The sequence below is a fragment of the Pseudochaenichthys georgianus genome, chromosome 14, assembly GCF_902827115.2.
Source record: "Pseudochaenichthys georgianus chromosome 14, fPseGeo1.2, whole genome shotgun sequence".
Taxonomy (NCBI): domain Eukaryota; kingdom Metazoa; phylum Chordata; class Actinopteri; order Perciformes; family Channichthyidae; genus Pseudochaenichthys; species Pseudochaenichthys georgianus.
In genome coordinates, this window is record NC_047516.1 from 17,246,886 (window position 1) to 17,274,778 (window position 27,893).

General features: G+C 40.8%; 2 protein-coding genes across 21 annotated transcripts in view; one reads left to right on the plus strand and one right to left on the minus strand.

The window, feature by feature from the left end:
* Window positions 1-12,372, plus strand: part of nbeaa (neurobeachin a) — a 97,984-nt gene extending 85,612 nt beyond the window's left edge. For 8 of the 20 annotated variants that reach the window (XM_034099022.1, XM_034099023.1, XM_034099027.1 and 5 more), the window contains 18 exons: window positions 226-362; window positions 505-640; window positions 1,270-1,372; window positions 1,471-1,586; window positions 2,559-2,671; window positions 3,038-3,178; window positions 3,281-3,400; window positions 3,893-4,045; window positions 4,181-4,345; window positions 5,851-5,940; window positions 6,546-6,738; window positions 7,723-7,794; window positions 8,036-8,191; window positions 8,738-8,908; window positions 9,032-9,133; window positions 9,419-9,615; window positions 9,792-9,943; window positions 10,700-12,372. In XM_034099022.1, coding sequence (XP_033954913.1) covers window positions 226-362; window positions 505-640; window positions 1,270-1,372; window positions 1,471-1,586; window positions 2,559-2,671; window positions 3,038-3,178; window positions 3,281-3,400; window positions 3,893-4,045; window positions 4,181-4,345; window positions 5,851-5,940; window positions 6,546-6,738; window positions 7,723-7,794; window positions 8,036-8,191; window positions 8,738-8,908; window positions 9,032-9,133; window positions 9,419-9,615; window positions 9,792-9,943; window positions 10,700-10,790 — 2,408 coding nt within the window. In that variant the 3' untranslated portion in view covers window positions 10,791-12,372. The remainder of the gene's footprint in view (window positions 1-225; window positions 363-504; window positions 641-1,269; window positions 1,373-1,470; window positions 1,587-2,558; window positions 2,672-3,037; window positions 3,179-3,280; window positions 3,401-3,892; window positions 4,046-4,180; window positions 4,346-5,850; window positions 5,941-6,545; window positions 6,739-7,722; window positions 7,795-8,035; window positions 8,192-8,737; window positions 8,909-9,031; window positions 9,134-9,418; window positions 9,616-9,791; window positions 9,944-10,699) is intronic. The other 12 variants (XM_034099028.1, XM_034099030.1, XM_034099029.1 and 9 more) reach the window with 2 other exon arrangements.
* Window positions 12,373-12,978: 606 nt separating this feature from the next.
* Window positions 12,979-26,322, minus strand: LOC117458523 (serine-rich and transmembrane domain-containing protein 1). The gene is made up of 2 exons (XM_034099080.2): window positions 26,060-26,322; window positions 12,979-14,340 (listed from the first exon to the last, which is right to left on the minus strand). The coding sequence occupies exon 2, from the start codon at window positions 14,316-14,318 to the stop codon at window positions 13,989-13,991; it is 330 nt and encodes a 109-aa protein (XP_033954971.1). The 5' UTR covers window positions 14,319-14,340; window positions 26,060-26,322; the 3' UTR covers window positions 12,979-13,988.
* Window positions 26,323-27,893: the final 1,571 nt, after the last annotated feature.

A 27,893-nucleotide genomic window follows, 5' to 3' on the forward strand; every position in this document is an offset into this window, starting at 1 on the left:
AAATATCTAATTTAATTCATTTCTTGCTCTTACGACACACCTGATCGAGTGTTCACTCTATTAAGCGAAATAGAAGAAGTAATCAATCTTGACTAACATGAAATGACTATATTAAAGTACATTTCATTATTTGTTGTGTGTGATGATTGCTTACAACTGTTGTGTGTACTGAGCCTGTCAGTGCTGTGTATGCTTGAAGTAGTAATAAGTCATGTATCCCCCCAGGCCCCGTGGTTCTGAGTACACCGGCTCAGTTGGTAGCTCCAGTGGTGGTGGCTCGAGGCACTTTATCCATCACCACTACTGAGATTTACTTTGAGGTGGATGAAGAGGATCCTACATTCAAGTCAACTGATGCTAAAGTAAGGGCAACCTGTTTTTTTATTGGATCTTTTTCCTCAAGGAAAAGTGCTTCGCTTTGAATGTACTGCTTCTCATTGATTCAAATGATTTCATGTATTGTCTATATAGATTTTTCTTTATGTTAAAATATTTTTTTCAAAGGATGTCCAACCCCAACAGGTACTGGCCTACTCGGAGGGTCTGCACGGTAAATGGATGTTCAGTGAGATCAGAGCCGTGTTCTCCAGGCGCTACCTGCTGCAGAACACCGGACTAGAAGTCTTTATGGCCAACAGAAGTAAGTCTGCAGATTTTTGTATTACTTACATTAATTCACATGTATTGATTTATCAAAACGATGCACCAGCCACTGATATTATTTATTGATTATTTGCCCTTAATGTCAACTTGTCAAGCATATAAATAAATAACAAGTAACATGCCAGAGTTAGCAGAAATACCACATACCACTTTTCTCCAAGTCTTGAAAAGTGGTAATTACTTTAGTCTGCAAAGCATTGAAATAGGTATATTAAAAAGTATTATTATAATTTGAATAAACACTAATAGTACTGAATAACAGACTGGCTAATTAAATACCCAGAATGCTTCACTTCTGCAACTCGTAGCTGTACAACTGTATTTGTTTGTTTATACGGTATGTCATTAGGGAAGTATTTTCTGTAGATTGGACCTTGAGAAATGGAAGAGAGTGGTTGCAAGTGATGCACAACTCATGGATTATTAGCTGCTGCATCATTTATTGTGTACGAAAGGTCAGAATGAAAAGCATTAGCACTGCTTGGGCTCTTGTATCCCGGTGCAACCTCCCATAGTAATGTCCCCACTACACGGTAGCTTATTCGCTGTTTGGTGCAAGTACACATCTTTATGCTGATTATATCTCGTTTCTTCCTCTTTCTCCAGCGTCTGTGATGTTTAACTTCCCTGACCCGGCCACGGTCAAGCGAGTGGTCTACAGTCTTCCCCGGGTTGGGGTAGGAACGAGTTACGGCCTGCCACAAGCCAGGTAGGTGCTGCTGGTCCTTCGCTATCCTGGGTTGGAAAGAAATGTCTTCCCGGTGTGATGAAAATAATCTTCAATATGTGTGTGTGTGTGTTTCCCAGGCGGATTTCTTTGGCTACCCCTCGTCAGCTCTTCAAGTCGTCCAACATGACGCAGCGCTGGCAGAGAAGAGAGATCTCTAACTTTGAGTACCTCATGTTCCTCAACACTATTGCAGGTAAAGCCCACTTCCAATCCTATTTCTTGAGCTGACTGCTAAGTCTGTTTTTGAGGATCTTAGACTCAAAATAAGATATGGACGACAAGTGGTCCCACAACACTATCCTCTGTAGCCTTCTTTGTTTTTATTTTTGAATAAGTTGAGAGAATACTTCCAGTATTTTTCTATTTTTTGCTGTCCTTCTACTGTGTGATGTTGACATTTTCCAGTGTAACTGCTGCGAAGATTTTCACTGATGCAACGTTATTTCGGTGCTCTGAGATGTCCTGTTCTGTGTCGTTCTAAAATACCTACAAAGCCAGAAACTGCAGGCTATTTAAATGTCTCTCCATGTGCATGAATAAAAGAGGCCTGTGTATAGAAAGACTGTATTGAAGGGAGCAGATAAAGAACCTGGAAGATTTGAATAAGATAAACCTTTGTCAGCTCCAGCTCAGCTGCAGTTTTCACAACAACAGTCACCAATGTGGTCTGTAAATAAATATTTATACAGACATATATCAATAGGAGCAGCTACAATGGACAAATAGGAAACAATTACGGCAGTTAAACATTTGCTATTTTATGTGTTCACTTCTTTTAAAATATTTGAACATATCTATCAATAAACCAATATGTCATAATATATGGATATATGTATGTTATAGAAATGAAAGGCTTTAACATGCTGTATGCTGGTGTGTAGCAGTTTTGTCAACAGCGTGTGCTTTTATGCCTCCCCCATGTTGAAGATATCTTTGATCACACTAACATACAACCGCGTTACATTTGAATTCCAAGTCTGGCACCTAATCTTTGCCCCCCAATCAGCGAGATCTCATTAATTAAACGTTTGAGCTTTCATTTGTTATATGTAGCAAGTACAACTCAAACTGATGTAGTAATGCACAGATCAAACTGGTACATCTCAGGCCTAAAATCACAACAATAATAATGTGTTCCTCTCCCATCCACCTTTCGTTCCTGTAGGGAGGACCTACAATGATTTGAACCAGTACCCCATCTTCCCCTGGGTCTTGACCAACTATGACTCAGAGGAGCTGGACCTCACTCTACCTGGAAACTTCAGAGACCTCTCCAAGGTTAGAGCACTCTGACACACAATATTTTCTCCAACAAATAACGTGTGCTACTCAAAAGATGCTCTAAACCCAAGAAAAGGCTGTAATACAGGTCAAGCCGTACCACCAAGGCTTAGCAGAAACATTTCCTAGTTGCATTTTCTCCAATTAAAGTAGAAGAACAAAGGCACATAAGACTGTGGATGTAATTCCCTGCTTTTCCTCCTACAGAGGATCAGAACATTCACAGAATTGTTAGTTTTAGGGTAAGATTTCACTGTTCAAAATGTATGACTTGCTCTCTGTAAGGAAAAGGAGAAACCTGCATGTATCGTTTCCTGTTTGATTGTTGACTTAATTCTAATATTTCTCTCGGGTTTCCCTCAGCCAATCGGTGCACTGAATCCCAAGCGAGCAGCGTTTTATGCCGAACGCTTCGAGACGTGGGACGACGACAGCACGCCTCCTCACCACTACACCACCATGTACTCCACCGCTCATTCCACACTGATGTGGATGCTCAGAATAGTAAGTACCTGCTGCTCTTCACACACTTACAGACTTCGACCTTCCGCAGCTGCTCGAGCACATGGCAGTTTAAATTAATTTGTCTGTTCAATGTGCCCGCAGGAGCCCTTTACCACGTTTTTCCTCAACGCTAACGACAACAAGTTCGACCATCCGGAGAGAGCCTTCTCTGGCATCGGCTGCTCGTGGAGGAACTGCCAGAGGGACACAGCTGATGTCAAGGTAAGAAGTCCTGATGGGCTGATGGGACGGTCCTACGGAAGTGACTAGTCAAGATTATTATAAAACAATAAAAACTGTAAACTGAAATTGCCCAGAATTAGGAAAACCCAACAAAAACACAATGACGTGAATGCATCCAACGCAAGTGCTTGTCTATTTTAAACTACATTTGCAAATAAAATGTTGCAGAGTTTAAGAAAATAATTTCATTGTAGCTTTTATTTAAACGTCTCTAAAAGTATAAGTGTAACCACTATAGCCCTGTATCTTAAACCAAGGGTCAAACAGCTCATACGGTCATTCGATAAAAAAGTATTTAAACTTTAAGATTCATTGGTTTCTGTTCTCTGCAGTTTATATTTAGTTCTCTGAGCTTTTTTTCTGTTCGGCAATGTTTAATTAGCTGAAAATATTCAAATTTCTGGTGGAAAGGATAAGGAAAGTCCTATTTTATTTTAAATAAACAATGTTTTATTCTGTTTTATCCATCAGGAGCTGATCCCAGAGTTCTACTACTTGCCTGAGATGTTTGTGAACAGTAATGAGTACGAGCTTGGGGTGCGTGAAGATGGCATTTCTGTGTGTGACGTGGAGCTTCCTGCTTGGGCCAAGAAACCCGAGGACTTTGTCCGCATCAACCGTATGGTAAGAGACAAGGACAGTCATTTCCAAGGAATATAAAAGCTGAAAGAAGGCTAGTTGTCTCTGCCTTTGAATCCACTTTGATAATAGTCTTGACTCTCTCTTCCTTCCTCTCTCTGCCCCTGTGACCTCCACCAGGCGTTGGAGAGCGAGTTTGTGTCCTGCCAGCTTCACCAGTGGATCGATTTAATATTCGGCTACAAGCAGCGGGGGCCAGAAGCAGTGAGATCCCTCAACGTGTTCAACTTCTTGTCCTACGAGGGATCAATCAACCTAGAAAATGCAGATGCTGTGCAACGTGAGGTCAGTTTCCATGGCAACATTTCACTCTTGTTTGACTCCCAAATTGATTATCACAGTGCAGAAATCTTCCCTTGGTGAGTTTCTCATTCAAGATCATATGGTAGCATCAGATCGATGTAATGTCTAAATCTCTTAGATAAATACTCACTAGATATATACTCCCTATGGCGGAGGGAATGGTTCTCTAGAGATACAAAGTACTTATATTACACGCAGGGTTGGGAGGGTTACTTTGTAAATGTAATCAGTTATCACTGATTACTGATTACATGGCTCTGAAAGTAATCCGAATACAGTTACAGTTACGTGTCTTAAAAAAGTAACGCAATCAGATTACTTTTAGATTACTTTTGGATTACTTTATTTTTCCATCACAGATGAGTATGTTTTGGTGAACAGGAGACACAAAAAAGCAAAAGGAAACTGAACGTTTTTTTACCGTTTTAATGGCTTATCAAGAGCACAACTGAAACATCACATCTGAAACGATGTAACAACATAATACACCTGTTGGGGATGCAGCTTGGGATGTGAGGAGTGAGGGGCACGGCTTAGAACGGGCGTGTCGCCTTCTGTCCTGCCAGTGTTGGCAGGACATGAATTAAAATGTCGAACTCGGACTTCATTTTAAGGACATTTCGACCAGGGGTGTAGAGCTATATTTGTTTAAGCACCGGATTGGCAAAACAGGAGAGTGTGTGCACCAGTCTGCCTTGATCTATGTATTCATGTCCGTGACACTCACAGTATCTGCTGCCCACAGCTGTTTGATAGAAGGAAAACCTCCTTCACTTCATGAAATCTCTGCAGCACCAGGAGGCAGCGGGAGGGTTAACTCAGCCTCTGAGAAGAGGAGCGAGCCGCGCAGTGCCTTTCGCACCGCCTTTCGCACCGCCTTTCGCACCGCCTTCACTGTGTATACCTTCAGAAATAATCATTAGTAAGACTAAAGAGCGACCGCTGGCTGATGTGTTTTAACCACACACTCCTCTATATACACACACGCGGTTTAAACGCAGACTTTTGTTCCTCCATGTTTCGTTGTTATTGTTTCAGAGCGAGCAGACCCGCGATTTTTTTTCAAACGCTATTTTGGTCCATCTGCGGCGGTAATAGGTTTTGTGGGCTGTGATGATTCCGCTGTTACTACTTGAATATTACATGTTGAGAGGAAATCTTTCCACCAATAATTCCAATAAGTAATCCAAAATGTATTCACTTCAGGTTTACGAAAGTAACTGTAATCAGATTACTCGTTTTTCAAATGTAACGCGAGCTGAATACAGTTACTTGATTTTTGTATTCTGATTACGTAACGCCGTTACATGTATTCCGTTACAACCCAACCCTGATTACACGCATATGCTTCATGCATACAAAAAGACAAACTAAATAAGCTAATAAGAAGGTAAAGATATGTGGCTTCACTCAACTAGTCTGTATGTTTCTCAAAAGTGTGTCTTCTCCTGTGTTAACCCTCTCTCTCTCTCTCTCTCTCTCTCTAGGGGATTGAGTCTCAGATCCAGGCGTGTGGGCAGATCCCCTCCCAGCTGCTGATCGAGCCCCACCCACCTCGCTCCTCGGCCATGCACCTGGTGAGAACACATCCTTGAAAAACCTGCATAGGTTTCAGTATCATAGCAGTAATCTCCCAGTATATGCTTTAAAAACACCTTCGTAAAACAGCAAGTCAGCTGTTCTCCCATACTTTTTGCATGTTCTTAAGGCCAATGTCTTGTTCACTATTGGAACAGGAAGAGTGTTTTTCCCAGTATGTCTATCTTTTATAGACAGGTTGATTTGTTTTTCCTATACTCCAATTGAGAGATGTTATTACAAACACGTATATGTAATGCTGCTAGCCCTGCCCTGTTAGCCTCTCTCTCCTGCCTCGCCCTGAGCAGAACGAGGCCTCAGTGTCTCCACATCAGAGCCATCCATGTCCCCCTACCTGTCAGTCCTGCCCCCCGACCAACCTGCACCTCCACCTCCTCTCCAAGGCCTAGCCCCCCCTCAGTGTGTGTACCTGCTCTGACCCTGAGCTCCCACTAATATACCTTTTCCCGTCCCTCCCCCTGTTCCATCTGTTCTGTCTCTCCCTCTACCTCCGTCTCCATTTCCCTGCTCCGACCTCCCCTTCTCTGCCCCCCCCCCCCCTCTTCCTCTCTGTCCCTCTCTCCTTCTCTGTCTGTCTCACCAGTGTTTCCTTCCCCAGAGCCCGCTGATGTTTAAGGATCAGATGCAGCAGGATGTCATCATGGTGCTCAAGTTCCCCTCCAACTCGCCCGTCACCCACGTGGCGGCCAACACGCTCCCCCATCTCAGCATCCCAGCAGCCGTCACCGTCACATGTAGCCGGCTGTTTGCCGTCAACCGCTGGCACAACACAGTCGGTGAGAGCATCAAGAAAATACATTATAATGTGGAAATAGAAACCATAGATCCTCATTTAACATATTAAGTTATCCCCCTTTGAGGAATGGAACTGGACATTGCATTATCTGAACAGAATAAAGTTTATACAGTTTTGTTATTTGACGATTTTGAGCATCTTGAAACTACACTATGGCAATCCCTTAATAATACAGTAACATACAATTAGTCATTAGTCAATGAATCAATTGGGGCGGTGGTGGCGAAGTCGATAGGGACTTGGCTTGGCAACTGGAAGTTCACCAGTTCAAGTCCCGGCAAGACCAAGTGCTACCGAGGTGTCCCTGAGCAAGGCACCGTTCCCTACACTGCTCCCCGGGCACTGTTCAAAATGGCTGCCCACTGCTCCTAACACTAGGATGGGTCAAATGCAGAGAAACAATTTCCCCACGGGGATTAATAAAGTATATCATATCCAATCCAATCAATAGGTCTTAATAACAATTATTAATTTATCAAGGAAAACAGCCACAGACATGCTGATTCCAGCTTTGGGCAACGCTGAATTGTTGTTGTTTTTTTGGCAAATTCATTACATTATAAAGACTAAATTATTGAAGGATTGATACAAATATATTCATAAAAAACAAGGAAAATAATATCATGCTAATTTATGGAAGCCTGCAGCGCTTTAAACCCCGGGTGAGAGTTTATGTTTATGTTGTCCACATGTTGACAAAGAAATATGTGTTAATTAAACCCTCAATTAACCTTTAATGACCTAATTAGCAAAGCAGGGTATGTTTAATGAATCGTGGTAGTGTAATTACGGCGGGCCATAAGGCAGCCCTAGTGACTTTAGTTGTGAAGATTTTATTTTTCAACATTTTCCTGCTGTAGCGCATGCATCACAGAGCACTCGACTAGGGGATTATACGAGAGCTTTACGATGTGTGTATGTGCGGGTGTGACTTACTTTAATGTTTTTACCCTTTATCCTTCAGGCCTCCGTGGAGCTCCGGGATATTCCCTGGAGCAGGCTCATCATCTGCCCATTGAGATGGACCCTCTCATAGGTCAGTGCGCTAACACCTCCACAGCATATTTAATTGGTTTTATGTAATAACGTTAATATTTTAGAGCCAAGTAGTAGAGCTTAATTAAATATATAACATGATATATTAGGGATTTGTGCACATATTACCGAGTACCAGGCTGTAATACTAACATGAGTAATCAAATATTATGAACAGTTATTAAAATGCTTGTGAACCATATGGCTGCCCTTATTAACTTACGCTTTATGTTCCCATGTAGCCAACAACTCAGGCGTGAACAAGCGTCAGATCACTGACCTCGTGGACCAGAGCATCCAAATCAACACACACTGTTTCGTGGTTACCGCCGACAACCGCTACATCCTGGTCTGCGGCTTCTGGGACAAGAGCTTCCGTGTTTACTCCACTGAGACGGGTAGGTTTGGTATTATTCAGAAAACCTGTTGAGCATTGTGTTTAGTCTAAATGTACCAGCAGGTGTTTTTAAAAACTCTATAAAAGCTGAAATCCTTTCATAGGTCCTAGTTTGAATAAAGATAATGTGGACTCATTGTAATTTTATTTAGATTATTGTTTGGATATTTCATCAAGGGGAGATTTAGATTTTTCTTTTCACATATACACTTGGGCTTACACCTCAAATTATCTTTCGGTCTAGAGATTTAGTGATTTATATTTAGTGACTCTATGTTCCCTAACATGCATGTTTAGCCCATTTATTTACACCTGGCAGTAAAGTAATCATGAATAAACAGGTTCTGAAGTGCGCACATTCGAAAACAAATGATCGTTTCTGGATACAGAAAATCCTACGAACTAAGTTAAAACTGGTGGGAGCTTTATTTACAGTGTTCAGTTGTTTCGTTGGATTCTTGCCTTAGTTAATCACCCTTGGCCTACAAAGGTATGAGTACTGTAGAGGGCACAGTGACTTAGCCTCGCTCCTCGTTCCTCTCCACAGGAAAGCTGACCCAGATAGTTTTCGGCCACTGGGATGTGGTGACATGTCTCGCCAGATCAGAGTCCTACATCGGAGGTGACTGCTACATCGTGTCGGGCTCCAGAGACGCCACTCTTCTTTTGTGGTACTGGAGTGGACGACACCACATTATCGGGGACAACCCTAACAACAGTGAGTGATGACTTGATGGAAACAACATGTTTGTTGGACACTCGGTGTCTACATGCTCTTAGTTCAGACAGCAGTACAGGTCCCGGAGATGTATGGTGTCTCTAACTCTGTTTTCTTCTCCAGGTGACTACCCCGCTCCCAGGGCCGTACTGACAGGACACGACCATGAAGTGGTGTGTGTGTCCGTCTGTGCAGAGCTGGGACTGGTCATCAGTGGAGCTAAAGGTTTGTGTGCCCAATTTAATTTTCGATTTATAGATTATTTTCACTGTGAGAATTGAATAAAAGATAAAATATTGAAATGTTAGAACCCTCAGATACACACAGTAACAGCCGCAAAGCCATTGGACAAATGACCTGTAGATTGCCCTCTCATATGTTGTTTTCCCATATGTCGTTGTTTTCATTTCTATTAGAGGTTAGGCTGATATTTCCTGATCCCTCTACCGTCAGCAGAGCTAACTGAATAAAATAACTTCTTTATTAATTCGCTCTGGTCTTGCTTCTCAGAGGGCCCATGCCTGGTCCACACCATCACAGGGGACCTTCTTCGGGCCCTGGAGGGACCAGAGCTGTGTCAGCGGCCCCGCCTCATCTCAGTGTCCAGCGAGGGCCACTGCATCATCTACTATGACAGAGGCCACTTCTGCAACTTCAGCATAAATGGAAAACTCCTGGCACAAATGGAGGTCAATGACTCCACACGGGTAAGGCAGTCGGAGTTAATACTGTTCATTTCAACATACTGTAATATTCATTTTGGTGTATATTCATGCATGAATCCTGTTTTTACTTAGCAATAAACAATGCGATATACTGTTGTTCAACACAATGGAGTAGTTCAGCCTCTTTTGACCCCTCTCTATTCTCTTTCTCTCTCCAGGCGATCCTGTTGAGCAGCGACGGACAGAACTTGGTGACAGGAGGCGATAACGGAGTTGTGGAAGTGTGGCAGGCGTGCGACTTCAAACAGCTGTACATCTATCCAGGCTGTGATGCAGGCATCCGTGCCATGGACCTCTCACATGACCAGAGGTAAAACAGACAGGCTGTCACTCTGAGAGTCAGTAGGATAATTGATAGAAGTGCACTATTGTTGTGAAGGAAACTGGGTCACCAGGGGGCAGCAGAGAATACTGAATAATCAGTTATTTTACCCAAACCTCAGATGATGTCCTAGAGAAAAATGCAATGGTTTAATGCAGGCCACATACAGAAAAATATACAAAGAGCTGGGCCACTTACTAGAGGTATATTGCCTCATAATTTCAGTTATAAGTTAGAAAAATCAATCAAATGTAGGTCAATTATTCTTGATACTTGAAAATGCAGCGTACATCCTAGCTCTCCATAGGGTTTCATTTATTGTGTTGGCAGCTCATTCCTTAAAACAGGAGCTTCAGACTGCTTATAATAAGAGGAAATATTAAGGGTCTATTTCAAGGTTGTTATGTAAATGTGTTATTGGGCTTTTTCTTATCAACTTGTTAGAAAATGTTTTCAACTTTAATTGCCTGAATTTTATTGAAGATTTGTCTTTTTAACACATGAATACTGTGTAATATATTTGAACATATATATTTGAGAAGTACAATATAAGACAAGCAGAAGTTTCATTTGTGGGCCATATTCATTATACTTTTTGAATTAGCTGAGGGTCGATTCAAAATGGTCCGTGGGCCGCATTTGGCCCCCTGGCCGTAGTTTGGACACTCCTGGTTTAATGTATGCAATTTTCCAAAAGTATGTGCATAGTTTGGATGTGACTTACTGTTTTTGCTCTGCCCTCAGGACTCTGATCACTGGCATGGCATCCGGAAGCATTGTGGCATTCAACATAGACTTCAACCGCTGGCACTACGAGCACCAGAACAGGTACTGAGGTGGACAGCATGAGGATGGGAAGGATAGTGAGACGAGAGAAGAACAAAGAGAGGAGGTGAAGCATTCTGCTGTGTATCTGCGACACGGGGAAACTGAAGGTACAGAGAGGAAGGAAAAGCAAGTGCCGGCTCTAATCCCTTGTGAAGTTTACTTGATTTGAGGATGCGACAGCGCTGGTGGAAATAACTCCCTCTGTGCATACGTGTACGTACACATACGTGTGTAACCACAGACACATAGTACCCCGAAGATACACACCAAAACCTGCTCATAAAATAGACTGCAGAATGGGGGAAAGTCAAGCAGACCTTGTAGAGGTCGTTCATACCCGTACCACTCGCTGGACTGCTGCAGTTGCTGTTCCTGGTACGCTTCATGCTTTATAGACAAAGAACTTGAGTTTTGGTTTTCTTGTGTTTTTCTTCTCTATCAATTTTGTTCTTTACTTTTCCTTTGAGGGGAGTTCAGTCAAATAATGATTTGGTTGAACTGTAAATTAAGACTCCTTCAATGTGTCTCAACTGATTAGAAATGGTTAGAAATTATCCAGCCCCGCCCACTCTTCAAAAAAAACGGTGCTATTGGCTTGATCTTAAAATTCACCCTTCAAAAAATGTCTGGGGTTATGATTATATTTTATCTGGATTTATTTTATTTTATAATGTTAATTTGATGTTATTTTATTTTTCCCTGCAGCAGGGTTAAGTCTGATTCTTATGTAAATAAGGCTCTGCTTCCTTCAGAGCCAACACGTGTTCTTTCACTACACAAACTGCGCTTATCACCTTTAATTTATTAATGACTTGCTGTATGTAAAATATTGTGTAATAATTATTATAATGTTGACAAGATTGATGATAACGGCAGTGTCAAGGATGGTGATTATTTTGCCGGAGATGGTAATGATAAAGAGATCTTGCCAGTGCCACCAAGGATGACAACCACGAGACTGAGATGATTTCCTTTGTATATTTGGTGATTGTTTTGTCAAATATGTACATACAGTAAAGTCTTGGTTTAGGCTCGGCGGGAGACCTAATCAGCTGAATAAGATTGAAAGCGCAAAGGAAACCTTCACTTACCCACATTTGTTGATTATTTAAAAGAAGAGAATCAAATCAATGTAAAAGTTTGTTTTGTATTTGCACTTTGCACCAATCACATATCATTATTTATTAGCTTGGTTCTTTCTGGTCGGCTGCCATTTTGTTTAGGTCCATTTCCCCTTCGGGATTATTTGTGCATTGATGTTTGTATTTAAAGCGTTGAGCTCATGTGTGATTATTAGGTTTTACAACCTCACAGTTGTAAGCAATATCATGATTCTGTAGCTGATAGAGGTGGAAAGGAGTGAGGAGAGGGGATGAAATGTGAGAGGTACTGTATGTGTGAAGCCATCTTGATCAAATGCGCACATGCACATACTCTATCGACAGGTTCAACTTATGTATCCAAAAAAAGGTTAAATATTTTTGGATCTATGAAACCCTAAAAAACTATTGTATTCATGTTTTATTGCAAAGATGTAAAATATGACATGTGTGAGTTGAAAAAAAAATCATGATAAGAAAAATAAAATATGCAAAGAATTTGATGACTTGACTTTTCATTGGTGACACATTCTGTTTCACCAAAAGCTTTCTTTTTGACTTCAAGACAACGGCACTGCAGAGTGAGCTCTAACTGCAGATTTAACAAGACACCGGTCTGAAAGGAATCCTGTTTCTCAAAAGATTTCAAGAGCCTCTCGAGTCAAAATGTGCACTTGTTGAACTACCTTTCATTTCAAATGCCTGTTACTGTCAGTCACTTTCTGCAGCACCTGCTAAGAACTCAGAGTTGAGATTTACAGGGAAATTATTCTATTAAATGGAACTTATTACAATCAAATTGTGCAATGTTTTAAGTGAGTCTAGTTCAATCAAGCATCATTAAATCAAGTTACTTTGTTTTGCTCTTGGATCACCCTTATGCAGCATACCAAGTCATATCTAGAAGAGATAAAGGAAGGCTCACATATTTTAGAGGCAATTCAAATAGACAATGTGTGTAAGAAAAGAATGAAAATCCTTATGGTATTCATTCAACCCATTGACAAAAGTTAGATTTGCACAGGAAAGGTCATGGTCAGTAAACACCCAGGTCCTCCATGTTTTTATCTTTACTGAATGAGATGTTGACAGGAATGAAATTATGCCCCAAAATACCAAAAACAACACAAGCACGGGATAATTAATTTTATAACAATAAGTTCTGAATGTGGGATGTCTTGTCAAAGAAACAACATTTCACAGTATTAAAACACAAATGATGTATTTTGAGCAGAAGCAACCATTACCATAGCTTAAACAAAGAAGTCAGACATGCTGCACAGAGCTCTCATGCTTCAGTCACTATGGAGACGGCAATCAGACGCCATACGAGCTGACAGGCAGGAGAGGGTAATCCGTCACGCTGCTAGAGCTGTCTTTCAGGGCCCAGATTTCATCTCGTTTATGTCACTTTTGACCCGGTCTGTAGCTGCAGTCAGAGGCCCGCTGCCTGTCAGTAAAACACACTTACTTCCTCACCTTTACCAACAGCCTGATGTCTTGTGCAATGTCCGTTCTCCAGGGGAATCATGAAGCATTCTGATGTACAGTTTTAACAAATTAGACAACTAGACACACACATGCATATCTGAACAAAGCAATGGTCTTTAATATGTTTGTAGTACTGTAATTATTGTATGTAGTCTACGGATATTATGAAACATGCTGGACGTACTTGAAAGCAATATTAACTGTTTCACAGTAAAGGTGACAAGCAAAATACAAGAAATTAACCATGGAAAAATGAAGAGGAAAAATAGTATTCCCTCATTAAGCTTTTCTTGCTAAGGGAAAGTGGTCTCCCAGGTTCATTTGTCTTTGAAACAAGGTCAGTCAGTCTCATCCCTCAAGACATCTTCTTCACATTGTCAGCTTATTTCCCCTGTGCTTATGGAAATTGCATGAACACACATGACTTTCTGGACTATTGGGATTACTATATACATGCGTAAGCAAGTGTTTTATGTCACAATGAGGAAGTGCTGGGCGTGCATGTGTTTTGAGTGTGCAGGCTTTCCTGCTTTCAGCGTATAAGCATGCGTTCACAGGGGGATACTCGTGTACAAACATGTCCATTTGTCTGTGCGTGCTCCCTCCTGTGAAGCTCAGGTGGACAGTGAGGAGATGGTGGACCTCTGAGATGAGATGCTACAGATCTCCATGTTGGTGAAGGAGCTCCCTCCTTCGCTGCTGCAGTCTGGGACCGATGAGGAGGAGGAGATGATGTTCTTCAGCCTGTGGAGGGAGATGATGAGCAGCGTCAGCAGGAATACCAGCAGGCCGAGGAAGAGCCACACATAAACGTAAACGTTGCCCTGACGTCCCGGTGATGAGGCGGCCGCTGAGGTGGAAGAAGAGGTTGGCGAGAATCGTAGAAAGGTCCCATTGTCTATCGGAGAGATTGCAGTCTCATTATGGACCAACGAGACGTCCATCCCTGACTTCCTGGCTGATGTTCTGCATAAATGATTAGATTTGCATGAGAGAAAAAAAAGGGTTAGTGAGAAGCAACAGAAAGACACATCAACATTCATAATTGAAATGGGCAGTAGAAGAAATCTCTTGTGCCTGCCAAAGCTGCCAAGTGTTTATTTCCTCCCTCCAGGACACTTCAGCATGGCAGATGCTTGCTAACGCAAGAGCTGTGTCACCCACATCCAGCTTTGGCAGAAATTAAGAAGGAGGAAAGAGAGCCCTTCATCAATTCTGATTCAGCACCAACAATTTACTTCAAGGGCCCCCAGATGCAGAACAGATTTCTATCAAATAATAGTTGAAAATAATAGTCATTTATTGTATCCCTCTTGGAGCATCTCATGGAGAGTTCATGCTAATTGAGAAACATCAAATTGATTCACAAGAGTACTCAACTGTTATTTGCAAATATATATATATATATATATATATTTGAATGTATTCATGTAGCAATGAAACAAGCAAAACAGTTAAGTGTTGGTTTATGTACTTATAATGTATGAAATCTGTATGAAATACTCATAATCTTGCAATATACCCTCGCTGTATGTTCATAGATAAGTGCAAACATATTTATATTCATTTGTGTCAGAATTGTTGCTGATCACTCAAAATTATAGCACTGTGAATATTTCTAATGCAAGGATGAATTCATGAACAAACAGACACAGATCTACTGTGGACACTGTTCTGTTGTGGTAATCAAATACTGTTTGACTGTTGGAGGATAAATTACAGCATAAAGAGCTTTACTGACCCGACTATAATAAAGAGAAACAGCAGGGGGAGTGCTTGTGTCATTGAAAGCCTGTCAGTCTGGAGCCTGGAGCCTTTTATGCTCTTAAACGAAGCCATCCTTATCTGATGAAATTAAACTCCTCATAATCAGCTTTCACAAAGCTGATTATGAGAGCCTACCCTCCTCCATTGCATATTAATACTGCTGATATTGTTCCACTGCAAATTACTGCATGGCACAAAAGTGGCCTGAACATGTGACTGAGTATTGTGGTATAGAAATGTTCAGTCTTTGTGTTGGGGGGAGACAGAGAGTTGTATTTGGGTTAGGCCAGTCTTCTGTCTTGATCTATGACAGCGGAGAAAGACACTTCAAAGGGACGATTGATTGACCATGACCAGAAATGTAGCAGGGGGGTCATCAAACACTCTTTGCAACACAGCGGTGTGAGCTCATTTCTCTCTTATTTGCCAGCTCTCCCCTCCTTCGTCTCCATTTCATGGTTATGCATTTCACCATGGACCATATGTGTGCCTGCCTGACCAAATTATATTCAGTGCATGGACTAAAATGCAACATTGTTCACAATATATATCCAACCAATGTATATTTCTCCAGATTCTTAGATATTAAAAACAAATATAGGACTAAGACATCATAAATATTTGTATAATATGTTTACAATGGCGAACCAGAATCATATTTAAGAACATGTTTATTTTACCTCTGTAAAGCCTACATTCATTTTGTACTCGATTGCAAGATTATATATTGTGTTAAACGAATCATAATGGCAACAAGAGTGAGTCAGTGTAATCACACTTTGTTGAACATGATGCACTTAACATTAAATTAAATTCATGGTAGGCCTATGTTCTTACTAGTAGCTAGGTTACATGTTAAGGAGATAATAAACTTTTGTAAATTAAAACAAAATTCTCCAAACTGCAATAACTACATTACTCGTGTGAAAACTGGTTAATAAACACAAATGCTCCTTCAAAATGTGGACAGTCTGTAATTGTAATGTACTGTATTGGCTCTAAGTGCTATATGTGAACACTTTTTAGCAGAGGGGGTCAGAGCTCAGCGCTCAGCTGTTGTTCTGTGTCGCAGGATTTATCTCGTTCAAAGCTGAGATAGTTACCCCAATATCGTGTAAATGGCAGAGTTTCGCCGCATATTGCCAAAATATGTTTTGCACAGGTAAGACAACTACTTTCTATCTTGACTCTAACATTATACATTTTTGTGAACACCTGTAAAAAAACGTTTGGTTCTAATATAATGCTGAGAGCAAGCCTGGGATACGTAGCAATTTCCAACAGCGATTAGCATTAGCCAATACAATTCGCCTGCACTACTAAAAGTGGTATCATTCCATTTTTCATTGGGAGTCTCTAAATCCCCTAGCAGTTAATTTGTGTATTTTATTGCAATTTATTTGACCTACTTAAAGAGTTTTATGTAAGTAGAGTGTGTTAAATGTGAAAACTTTAGTAGACCAGTCAGTTAGCGACCTAGCATTAACTTTGTAGCCATTAACCTGTAAAAAGCATTGTGGGTTATTATGTGGAGCATGGACAACTAGCTAATTCAGGTGTTTGTTGTTTTAGAGCAGGCTATATGTTATACTTTGGCACTACAAAACTACTTGTTGTACTATTGCAGAGAAAATGTTATCGAGTGTGTGTGCAGTATTGACACATGTCAGGTAATGAGCCTTAAATTAAATTAAAATGAGAAGATTAAAGCAGAAGACACAACTAAAGTCAATAGCAACAGCAAAGAGATGATGCCAGATGATGATATAAACATTTTTCTGACTATTGCTTCTACTATGTTTTGCACAGTTTACCTTTTATAAATGAAAACAGTTTATATTAAATGTGTTGCACCTGTTCGATCCCAACGCTTTATTCTGTTCCTGTTACATTTGTCAGTGTTTGAACAAAACGTAATCTTCTATTGAACAAGGTCGCTTTTTGAAGTTGTAACTCCAAACTCTTATTCACTCCCCCTTCATTCTCTCAATTTGTCTCTCTCTGGATAGTACAGTTGACAAGAATGTTGCTCTCTTTAATCTACAGCCTGCTGTACCTCCGGGGAGATGCACAGCATAATGAGGAGGGAGAGTTATGCTTCTCTCACTTTCTGTAATTGCATACTCTCTTGCCCTAACTCTGTTTTCTTTATCAAATCCTCCCAGTGGTTTTCCCGACCCAATGACAAATGTCTTGCAGTCTTTGTTGACTTATATGTTTTTTACAGAGTTTAAGTGTTCATATTCACTCCGCCCCCTCTCTCCTTGAGCTGTCTTCTAACATTGCCATCCTAAATCTACACTTTTTGATTATATTATTATTATTATTTCTTCCTGAAATGATTTAACCATCTTGATGTAAACATTTGCATTACACTGATAGCGACATTTACTCAAAAATTCAATCACAATGTTGTTATTTCTGCAAAAAAAATCTACTAACTTGACCCTGAAACTCTCTCCATTCATTCTCCCCCTCTTTGATCTAATTTCACTTTGCCACTTTTCACATATCTTCTCTGCTGTCCTTCTCCTGTTGTCACCCTCCCACTCTCTCCTGCTATGTATAGGTTGCTGTCGTTAATGATACGTTTTTTTGAAATCTGTGATGAAGCTTGTTCATTGTGAACTGAAGAGGCTGATAATTGGGCTTAATGATGCTTTTTGTATCCAGGCAACAAGGTACGTTCAGTTCTTTTTCAAGCTAATCTACGTTAAGAGGGCAGGCCGTGCAGGCCCGCTGAGGCTGAAGAGGTCAGACATACGCATGCACACACACACGCCTACATTAAATGAATACCGGTAGTTATTTTCCTAAGGAATAGCTACAAGCGTAATACAGAGAACAAACGGGGCAAATGGGAAAATTGTGCGTCCTTATGTCAAAAAATAATGCTTTTTATGTGTTTTTAGGTAGTAAAATCATATACAAATCCTGCCTATCCACATGTCCGCTCTTTCTCATTGACTTCCTTCCTAAAGTGTAACCCACCACCCTGATAAACATTGTTTGGCTGCTCTGTCTCTCTCGTTGAAAGTTACACCTCTGATCACACCAAGCACCCGATGTAATGGCTTGGGCTGAAGTTTTCTTTTTTGTAGCTATAACAACACCCCAGAGTACTCTTTAACAACACCGAACAAAATATTTCCAGGAGGTGTGAAGTGTGTCTTTAAATGATCATTATCAATTATTTCAGTTTTCTACTGAATGTAATTGGTTTTATTTTTCGGAAAGATATGGTTTTACAATCATGCTTTGCTTGCTTCTCATGCAGCTGATCCTCCGTCTCTGCTGAGTCTCTCCACATCCCAAAGACTAGCGTGACCTTGGTCAGCTCTTTTGTCAGCTAAGCCTCCCTACATTTCTTTTTTCTCTGATTTTAGGAGAATAAATGGCTAACTCTTGAAGATGGGGATTTCTTTAGTATTTGTGCCTCATTGTTATATCTCTCTTTCTGAGCTGTAATCTGACCTAGTTCTGGAGTTTTTGTATCAGAAGCATGTTTCTACTTCAGCTGTTGTTTAACCTTAATGTTATTGGTGAACTCTGTTCTTATTCAGCTTCAGAACCACTGTTTTATCAGCTAGGTACTTCGACATGTTCGACATTTTACATTGAGCATATAAGACTAGTTTGTGGCGAAAGGAATCTACTACTCAAATTCTTCTTCACAATCCTTACATATTAGGTTTTATTCAGGCCAGATTTAGAAAAGTGTAGCATTGCGTGAAATGAATGACTTTTTAGTTGTATACGTACAGCAGTGTGGTGGTTAACAATAAGGAAGTAAAGCCATTGTCAACAACACACATATTCAACAACACCCTAACATGGAAGTCCTCTGTTGGCTTTAAAACTCTGTTTTCTTTTTAAAACAGCTGATACTGTGAGTGGAGCTTGCCACATTATTTAAAGTGTGTAGTATGTACAGCAGACCTCTTGCCTTCCCTACTGTCATTCTCCATCTCAGAGGAGAAAGGAGTCTTGATAAGTCTCACTCTCACTCAGGTGTGATTTAAACGACTCCTACACTCTTAAAACTACTGGGTTAAAAAATAACCCAATCATTACCCAGCTGCTGAGTCACTATAGGACAGACCACGCGCTGGGTTGTCTTAACCCATGTGCTGGGCTGGATAATTGTAACCAATGTGCTGGGTTGTTTATTTGACCCAAGCTAGTGATTGAAATTAACTATATTGTTGGGCTAAATAGAATATAATAATAATATATAATAGTGTAATGAATTATCTCCAAACACACCGTATATATATATATAAAAATACATTTATTGATAATTTGAACAGCTTTGTCAAATCTCCAACATTCCATTTCCACTATAAAAAAACAATGCATTTTAGCACAATACAAATTCAATATATTTAACTCTTTTAAATAAAAATAAAAACAGTGCTAGGGCCTTGAGAAATATCTGTGTGTATTTTAACCATCACTTATGAGTGAACACAATTTTCAGGAACAGTTCTGCGTATTAATTTAACACATGGACCATAAAGACCCAATACATATAAAAGTATAAAACATCTACAAACAGTCCTTCAACTTGAAGCTGAACAGTAACACATCTGTCAATGAACACAACAGAACACAGATGTAAAGCAGCAGTATGTAAACAGAGGGTGTGTGTGTGTGTGTGTGTGTGTGTGTGTGTGTGTGTGTGTGTGTGTGTGTGTGTGTGTGTGTGTGTGTGTGTGTGTGTGTGTGTGTGTGTGTGGGTGTGTGTGTGTGTGTGTGTGTGTGTGTGTGTGTGTGTGTGTGTGTGTGTGTGTGTGTGTGTGTGTGTGTGTGTGTGTGTGTGTGTGTGTGTGTGTGTGTGTGTGTGTGTGTGTTTTAAAGTGCAACTTTGTTGGTAGGATTAAACTGCCAAAAGCTTTTTCAGGCTCAACACCCTGGGCTTCAAGGTCCCCTCATCCAGGCCCATCAACACTTTCTGGGTGAAGTCGAAAGTGTTGGCAAAGTCTTTTGGGTAGCTCAGATGCAGGGCAAAGGTCAAAGGTCAGTGCAAAAAGCAAGATGAATGCATCAGCCAGTATGGGGAGTTCGATAACTCCGTTACCCTCAATGACAACAGCGATGCTCTCTGGGCAGAAGAGCGTGGTATCTGTTGACCTGGCACCGATCATGAGAAGTCCGACCGCGATGTCCTCTGTGTCTGGATCATCAGACTGCTCCACCTGATGACAAGAACAGATAAACGTTACCCAAAGTGCCTCTCAGAAATGTGTTTTCTGAAAAATACATCAGTGACATATCACATCAAATAACCGTATGTTTTGTGCATAATGTGGGTTTAAGGAAACGCCTATTAGCATTGCACAACATAATGTTACAGCACCAGAAACGTCAGCCTCCAAAATAACCAATCAGTTGACATAAATGCTTTCAACAAAGAAACATTTATAACCTTCATAAGGGTAGGATTCATTTTATCACTGTATTAGACTGTTACTATTAGCTAGTTGTACCTAATAAACTGGCAACTGAATATATATTTACAGTATAATCTCTCCCTACTACACATACAAAAAAATATGGGGAACACTAGAGATTATTTTGTATTGAACACTGGTGCTGCAGGAAATAAAGCCCTCTCTTGATTGTGTATTTTATTAAATCACCTGAGCCCATTTTTTACACTGAAACCTAGCGCTTAATTTCAAATAAATCCTTAAGTAGAAATCATATTCAACACTTCTGAAGTGTTGAAGTAAAGGGAGATTATATTCAACATGTCCATTGTGTACCTTACAATAATTACAATTCTTATGGCAATATTCAAATCTTGGAACTAGAACCTGAATGGGATGTGAGCAACACAAGAGATAATGTTTGATTAACACCTCAGTGACAGAATCAAGCTTTGATGACACCAGGACAGTTCATACTTTTTCAAATTAAATCTATCATTTATTATAATTTTTTCACTATAAAAATTCAAATAATTGTCTACATGCGATAGAGCTCCTGAAACAATGTAACAAGATAAACTATATTTTTGGATGATCTGTCACATACATTGAAAACAGTTATTATGCTGATTTACATGCCACAGCCTCAGAAACGTGGAGTCATCTTCATGCAGATATGCAGGCAGAGCACGGAGGACAGCAGCACGGAGGACATGGACGTCACCTTGTTCCTTGAGTGTGAGAACATATCTTTGTTTTACTTTGGATGCTAAACAGTATAACTACACAACAATTGATATCACAAGAAAGGGTTCTTCCATGACTGAAGAGATTACCATTTTGACAAAGATAATCCACTCTAGTATGAGAATAAAACACCAAGAGGAATAACCGACTCACCTGGAGGTCATAGGAGGCGAATAGCTGATCCAGAACTTCAGCTTCCTTTCCTTTGCTTGCCGCCTTCTTCCTGAACAGGCTCTGAAGACGGGGGGGACATGTCTATTCAACTCCGCATAGAAGTGGTTCTTCAGGTTGAGGTTTGTTATCCTGTGAAACTCTGCACAAATATAAAATGACTATTTAATTCACAGTACAATGTATATGTGGACTGAAGGCAGCAGAGATAAACAGAAACATAACATGCTAAATATGAGTAAACATGTCAAAGTTATCAGTGACAAAGGCACACAAAATAATTATATAGTTGTAATAAATAAAATATTTTCACCTGTGACTCCATTTTCAAGGCAGGCCAGCGTTCCAGGATCTCTCCAACAGGTAGCTCATCATTGATGATCTCATTGCGCCGCAGGGCAAAGGTAGTCTGCATTAACTTTTAAATCAAGGGAATAATAATGTCATAATGTTCAAGTAACTCTGCCCTTGTATCAAAGACAGCAGCACAAAGTTTGCATCTCCAAGCCATTGGAAAACGTAACAATATTCACAGGCACCCTACAAACGGCGGCGTGCGTTGACGCTTGCCTGCGGGCATGTCTGAAGTTAGACCAACAACCAATCACATGAAAGCTACGCTTTGCTCCCACAATGCAGTTCGTCTAAGCGTGACGTCACCCCATTCAAAGTGAATGGGCAGAAGCATCAACACACGCCGCCATGTGTAGGGGCCGTAACATCACTCCATTCACTTTGAATGGAGTGACTTCACGCTTTGCCAAACTGCATTGTGACAATCAAATCATATGCCAGTACAAGCTCTAGCCAATCAATCCGCGTGCTTGTGTGTCCGGGGCGGGATATACATGTGATTGGTTGTTGGTCGAGCTTCAGACAAGCCCGCCGCCGTGTGTGTAGGGGCCGTAAGCATGCCACAGAATCAAAATCACTTAGTTACTAGTGATTCAACAAGTTACAGAATTGTATAATTATAAAAATATAGGTTACATACCTTGAGTTATGTGAGAAATGACAAAAAGATGGTTCCAGAATGATTCAGAAGTGGGAAAATGAATAAAGCAACCTCTGGGTTAAAAATAACCCAGGCAGGTGTTCAACTGCAATTGAAGCCCTAATAACCCCTTTGACCCAGCATGAACAACCCACCAGTGTGTTTACAGTACCCAAATAACCCATAATTATGACCCAGCAATGTGTTTATAGAAATAAACCAGCATGTACACTTCCCTCTGAGCCTGGCCTTTTCTCTGTTGGACTGCAGGCGGAGATGAGTGCTAATTAGCTGCTAATGTCTGCTGCTAAGATAACACATCTTTGAGCCGGCATACTTTCACATTAACTCTGGAAATGAAGGGTTAATGCATGATGTTTGATGAAACAATGGAAAGTCAGCCATGATGGTTTTGATGAGGTTTATTTTCCCGATTATCAGCGAGTTTAAATGGCTGGTAATGCAGACAAGTCTGGCGGCTTTGAGGTGAAATGTTCACGTCAGGGATGTAGCCATGTCTAATTACCGCACTCTCCACCTCTCTGGGTATAGAGTAGAAATGTAACAGCAGCTCCAGTATCTGGCATTGTGGCTGACACTGAGGTAAAAGCTGCGCTGTCGTTGTCGGGCAGTTGAAGGGCAGCTTTGTTTTGCCCTCCAGGTGAGCAATCCCATCGGACTGTGACGTCAAAACTAAAAATAGCCTGTCTGGTCTTCTGAGTCAGTTGCATTCCATTCGACCGGACTTCACAAGAGCCGGCCATTTTCTAAATGCATTCAATTCACTTGATTTAAGTCTCTGACCTTCTTTAACTTTTTAACATAGAAGTATGTCCCCCTCACTCCCAGTCTGGGCCATGTGGAGTTCAGGCACTTTGAATCCAAAACTGTTCTGCCTTTCAGCCTCCTCATTCTCCTGTTTCCTCTGGAGTCTAACAGCCTCTGGCTAATAGATGGGTCCTGGCAGAAAGGCTTCTCATTTTCACTCTCGGCTACAACTTGCTCTTTTATGATCTATATATATTTCAGCTTTGGATTGCCCCTTAACCTATTAAAGAGCTCTAAATATATTCAGTACACTCTTCTAACCCAGCTGCCCTGAGCACATTTCTCTTTATTCTCCCACAGCTTTCTACTCTCTCTACTCCACCTTTGCTTGTTGGGTCTTGACTTGAGTGTATGGTCCAGCGCCAGTCTGTATCTATAGCCGTCACGCCTTCTCTCCCAATGCTGCCCTTTGTCCTGATCAAACTCCTTCCTTAGCGGCACTATCTCTCAAAGTCACTCCTCACGCGGTCTCCTCCTCCGCTGGTGGAGTATGTTCAGCAAAACTCCTGAGACATTGTGCCGTGAAGCTTCCTCTGCTCCACTTTCTCAATCTGTTCCTCCTCCTCCTTCATCTTTTCATCATCCCTTGTCCTCACAATATTATTCGCTGTTTTATTTTCGTATGTCTTTTGTACAGTGTGTATTTTTTGTTTTATGCAATACATTTGAATGATTTAAGATTTGATAGAGGATTTTAATCTATCCCTATTTGTATCCATTTATTCTAAAGATACATGCAAGTATGGTTTTATTGTTTTATTTATAAAAGATATCATTTTTGCATGAGGCTGTTTGTATTCACAACAGCTTCCCAATCCAGGACCCAGTAGAGAAACGGATTGCAACATGGCCGTGGACCCTCCATTTTCTTCTTATTAAAACATTGACATCTCTTTCGGTGACGGGGAATAGCCTTAGCCATTACTGACAATTGTGTAGTCCATTCATGCACCATATGCACATATTTACTAAAACCTTAACCCCAGACACAGACAACCACGTCTGTTCAGTTCTGGTATCGGCTTTTCACTTCATGAATAATTCACAAGATCCATGTGTGGCAAAATGTCATGGCATTTGGGCCATATTTTTTTGTGTGTGTGCTTCATACAGTATTCATACCACATGCCTCAACGACGAGCTGTGCCAATAGCACACATACTATTAACTTGCATACATGCATATATGCCAACACAAAGATTTCTTCACGCATTGCGCACACACACACACACACACACACACACACACACACACACACACACACACACACACACACACACACACACACACACACACAGGCTTACACACGATTCCAGCTCAAACAACAGATTTTTGGGGGATAAAAGTACCCCTGAATTTCAAACATGTTTTTTCATATTCTGAGCCAGATCAGCTGAAAGCAGACCTGCGGCTCAACCACATGAATTCCAAATCGCCTCAGCAGCCCCAAATAGCACAGATAACCCACTTATGGGTCAGAGATACGCAGGGATGATGAAAGAAGGAAGACGGTGATGTTTCAATGCGTCGGAAGCTCTCGACTGATTTCCCACGAGATGCTAAACAATTCATTATTTTCAGTTTGGATAGTTTACTTTAGAAGTATGAACTTTAAAAGACTGTCAACAGTTATAAAGACAAGTAACATATGCCAATACATTATGTGAAAGTGTAGAAAATGTAGATGTAGAAAAACAGGTTGAATTTGAATGAGTCCACAAAACAATAAGCAATGTTTTTATTCATTGCTTGTACATTTGAATGATACAATCCTGCAGCGCACCCGAGGGCACTCGACGGCTCCAGCAGGGGTCGAGCACCGCTGTCCGTCTGTTATCTGATTCTCTCTGCATTCAGTGCAGGCAGGTGAGCATTTCAAAAAGCTCCACTGTAATGAGATCTTAAAGGGCTTATTCCAATTGACAGAAAGATAACAGGAGTTTACATCTGGGATTCGTGATCATTACGTATGGGAAGACATTTTGGTCAGTGGCCAGTGTGGATAATGAGCTGTCTTGCTTTTGATGTGAGTGTTATTGTTTGTGTTTGTGTGTGTGTGCCAGTGCATCCCTGTGGTGAAGTGTGTTTTCTCCTTCTCTATCTGTTAACTACTCCTGCTACTCCTTAAAGCAGTTGCTAATACATTTGATACTGATCGTGTCCGTTAGCAGTTCATTTTCTCTCTTTGTTTATGATGAACTGGGAGTCATACATCATTTTAAAGTCAAACAAACCCTACTCTTTCTCTCAATGCACTGAAAACACTTTCTTGAGGTCCTTTTTTCTTCTCTACCCAGGGGCACAATTGCTTCACTCATCACTTCTCAACTGCCACAGGAAGCCTGCTTTCTTTCCGAGGCTGGTGAATTAATGTATACATTATTTCATACCCTTTACATGTATCCTTTTCTGCAAGCCACATAGAACAAGTATGCCCCTCTCTTCCTATATTTCAGAATGTCATCCTTCCTCAGTATGTCTGTCATCTCTCTCCATGGCTGTCTAACAGTGTTTGTTCTCTCACGACTGCTTCGCAGGCAGAAATACAGCGCTGAATAAAGTTACTGGCATTGAAACGAGACCGAGGCATTTAAGGTGAATAATGGCTTTTTGTATTCAGCAGGAATCCCCTCTTACAGAGCAGAGTAACAACGTGCCCCTAAATGATTTGGAAACATTTCATAAAAAGCAGCTTCAAGAATTAGAAGCATATCTGATCTTGTTTAAAAAAGGAGAAGTTACAGACCTTGTTTAATGTGTGAGACCGGTGTTCCTTGCTGGCGTTCACGTTGTGCAGAAATCTATCCCGTTGTGTGTTTGGTATTTCAGCCGAGCGAACCAGATCTGCTGCCCCTGAGATCTTCCCTCTGAGCCTGACCGCTATCCCCCCCCCTCTCTGTCATTCAGTGTGACACACTCACTCACACACACTCACACTCACTCACACACACTAATATGAATGGGCTCACATTTAAAAGGGAACACACGCATGCACAAGGTCTCTATCTGAGAGGCTGTAACTAATGAATGATGTTGTTTTTTTTTACTTGAGAGGGGTGAAGAGGAAAGAAGAGGGGGAGTAGTGCTCGCTCTAAACCCACCCCGTCTCTCAGTGTGACAACCCCCCCCCCCCCAATCTCTGCCCTCCCAGCTGCTCATCATGTTTCAATAATGAGCACATTAACAGTACAATCTATTCTGTCTCTAATTTTCATTGAGCAAAGATTCCTCACACTGTTCAATTGTTTCATTACGGGGGTAGACATCAGTCGGAACAATAGGCATACAGCCAGAGAAATGGTTTGACAATTGACCAATAAATCAATATTTGTCATGACATACACACACCCAATCCACTCTTTGTCTCACGTCTCTCTAGTGTGTGTGTGTGTGTGTGTGTGTGTGTGTGTGTGTGTGTGTGTGTGTGTGTGTGTGTGTGTGTGTGTGTGTGTGTGTGTGTGTGTGTGTGTGTGTGTGTGTGTGTGTGTGTGTGTGTGTGTGTGTGTGTGTGTGTGTGTGTGTGTGTGTGTGTGTGTGTGTGAGACAGCCTGTTCTCTGCTCTCAGCAACCTGCGTCAGTATCCAGTAGTGAGCATTAACCGGCTGCCGTCATGCAGGCAGTTTAAACTCCTCAGACGAGACCCCAAATTGGCGGATGACTGAGTAAGGGGCGGCCATGGAAGAAATAATTAGCCTTTAACACCCTTTAGTTCCTCAGCGCATCTCTTCTCAACTCTCTTCACTTACCTCTCTTTCTCTCCCGCTGATCCCCACTTTTAAAAGTAAGTCTCTTAACGGCAGCAAAGCACAAGTGCACACATCTTTATATACAAATTGAAAATTGTGATGAATATATGCTATAACTGGATTTCTTTTTCTCACTAAATGCTTATTTTTTAAGAGGAATATCAAAATCTGAGATTCATCATTCATAAACAAAATATAAGTCATTATATTCCCTATAACTAACTTGCTAGCTAACTGTTCTAACCAATAACAATATCTGATTAAAGGGGCAGTTCCCGCTCTTTTAAGTTAATCAGATAGTTTGGGATTTATGTTTGACACATTTTGACATTTTCTTTTCTTCTGCCACGGCTCTAATACAATGGAGGTGGAGCCTGTTTGTGGTGCTGATGGCATTGATTCTGTTCAACTGTATTAGCGGCTCTGGGAGGCTGTAATCACTGAAGTCATAGCGACGCTTTCAAATGATAACGTCAGTGTTTGAATGCTAATAGGTTCATAATGATGATTAGAGGTGTTGATGTTGTCTACAATGTTCAGCGTCTTAGATAGCATGTTAGCAATATGCTAACTACCATACATAAAGTACAGGTGTGGCTGATAGCATTAGTTTTGCTAGTATTTTGACAAACAGCAAAGTACTTCACTAAATTGCATGTTTTTATTTGATTGTATTTACTTGTTTAAAATTAAATGTGTTTTTAGGTTGACTTACAACATCTGTCCAGGGACTACAGATGAAAAATAGCCTTGGCTAACTCTGGCACATTTACAGAAATGTTAATTAATGTGCAGTGTCCCTGTTAAATAAATACAATTTGACCTGATGATAGA

Bases quoted from the DNA above. Each gene is read 5' to 3' on its own strand.
- LOC117458523 (XM_034099080.2), bottom strand. From the start codon at position 14,318: ATGGACGTCTCGTTGGTCCATAATGAGACTGCAATCTCTCCGATAGAC.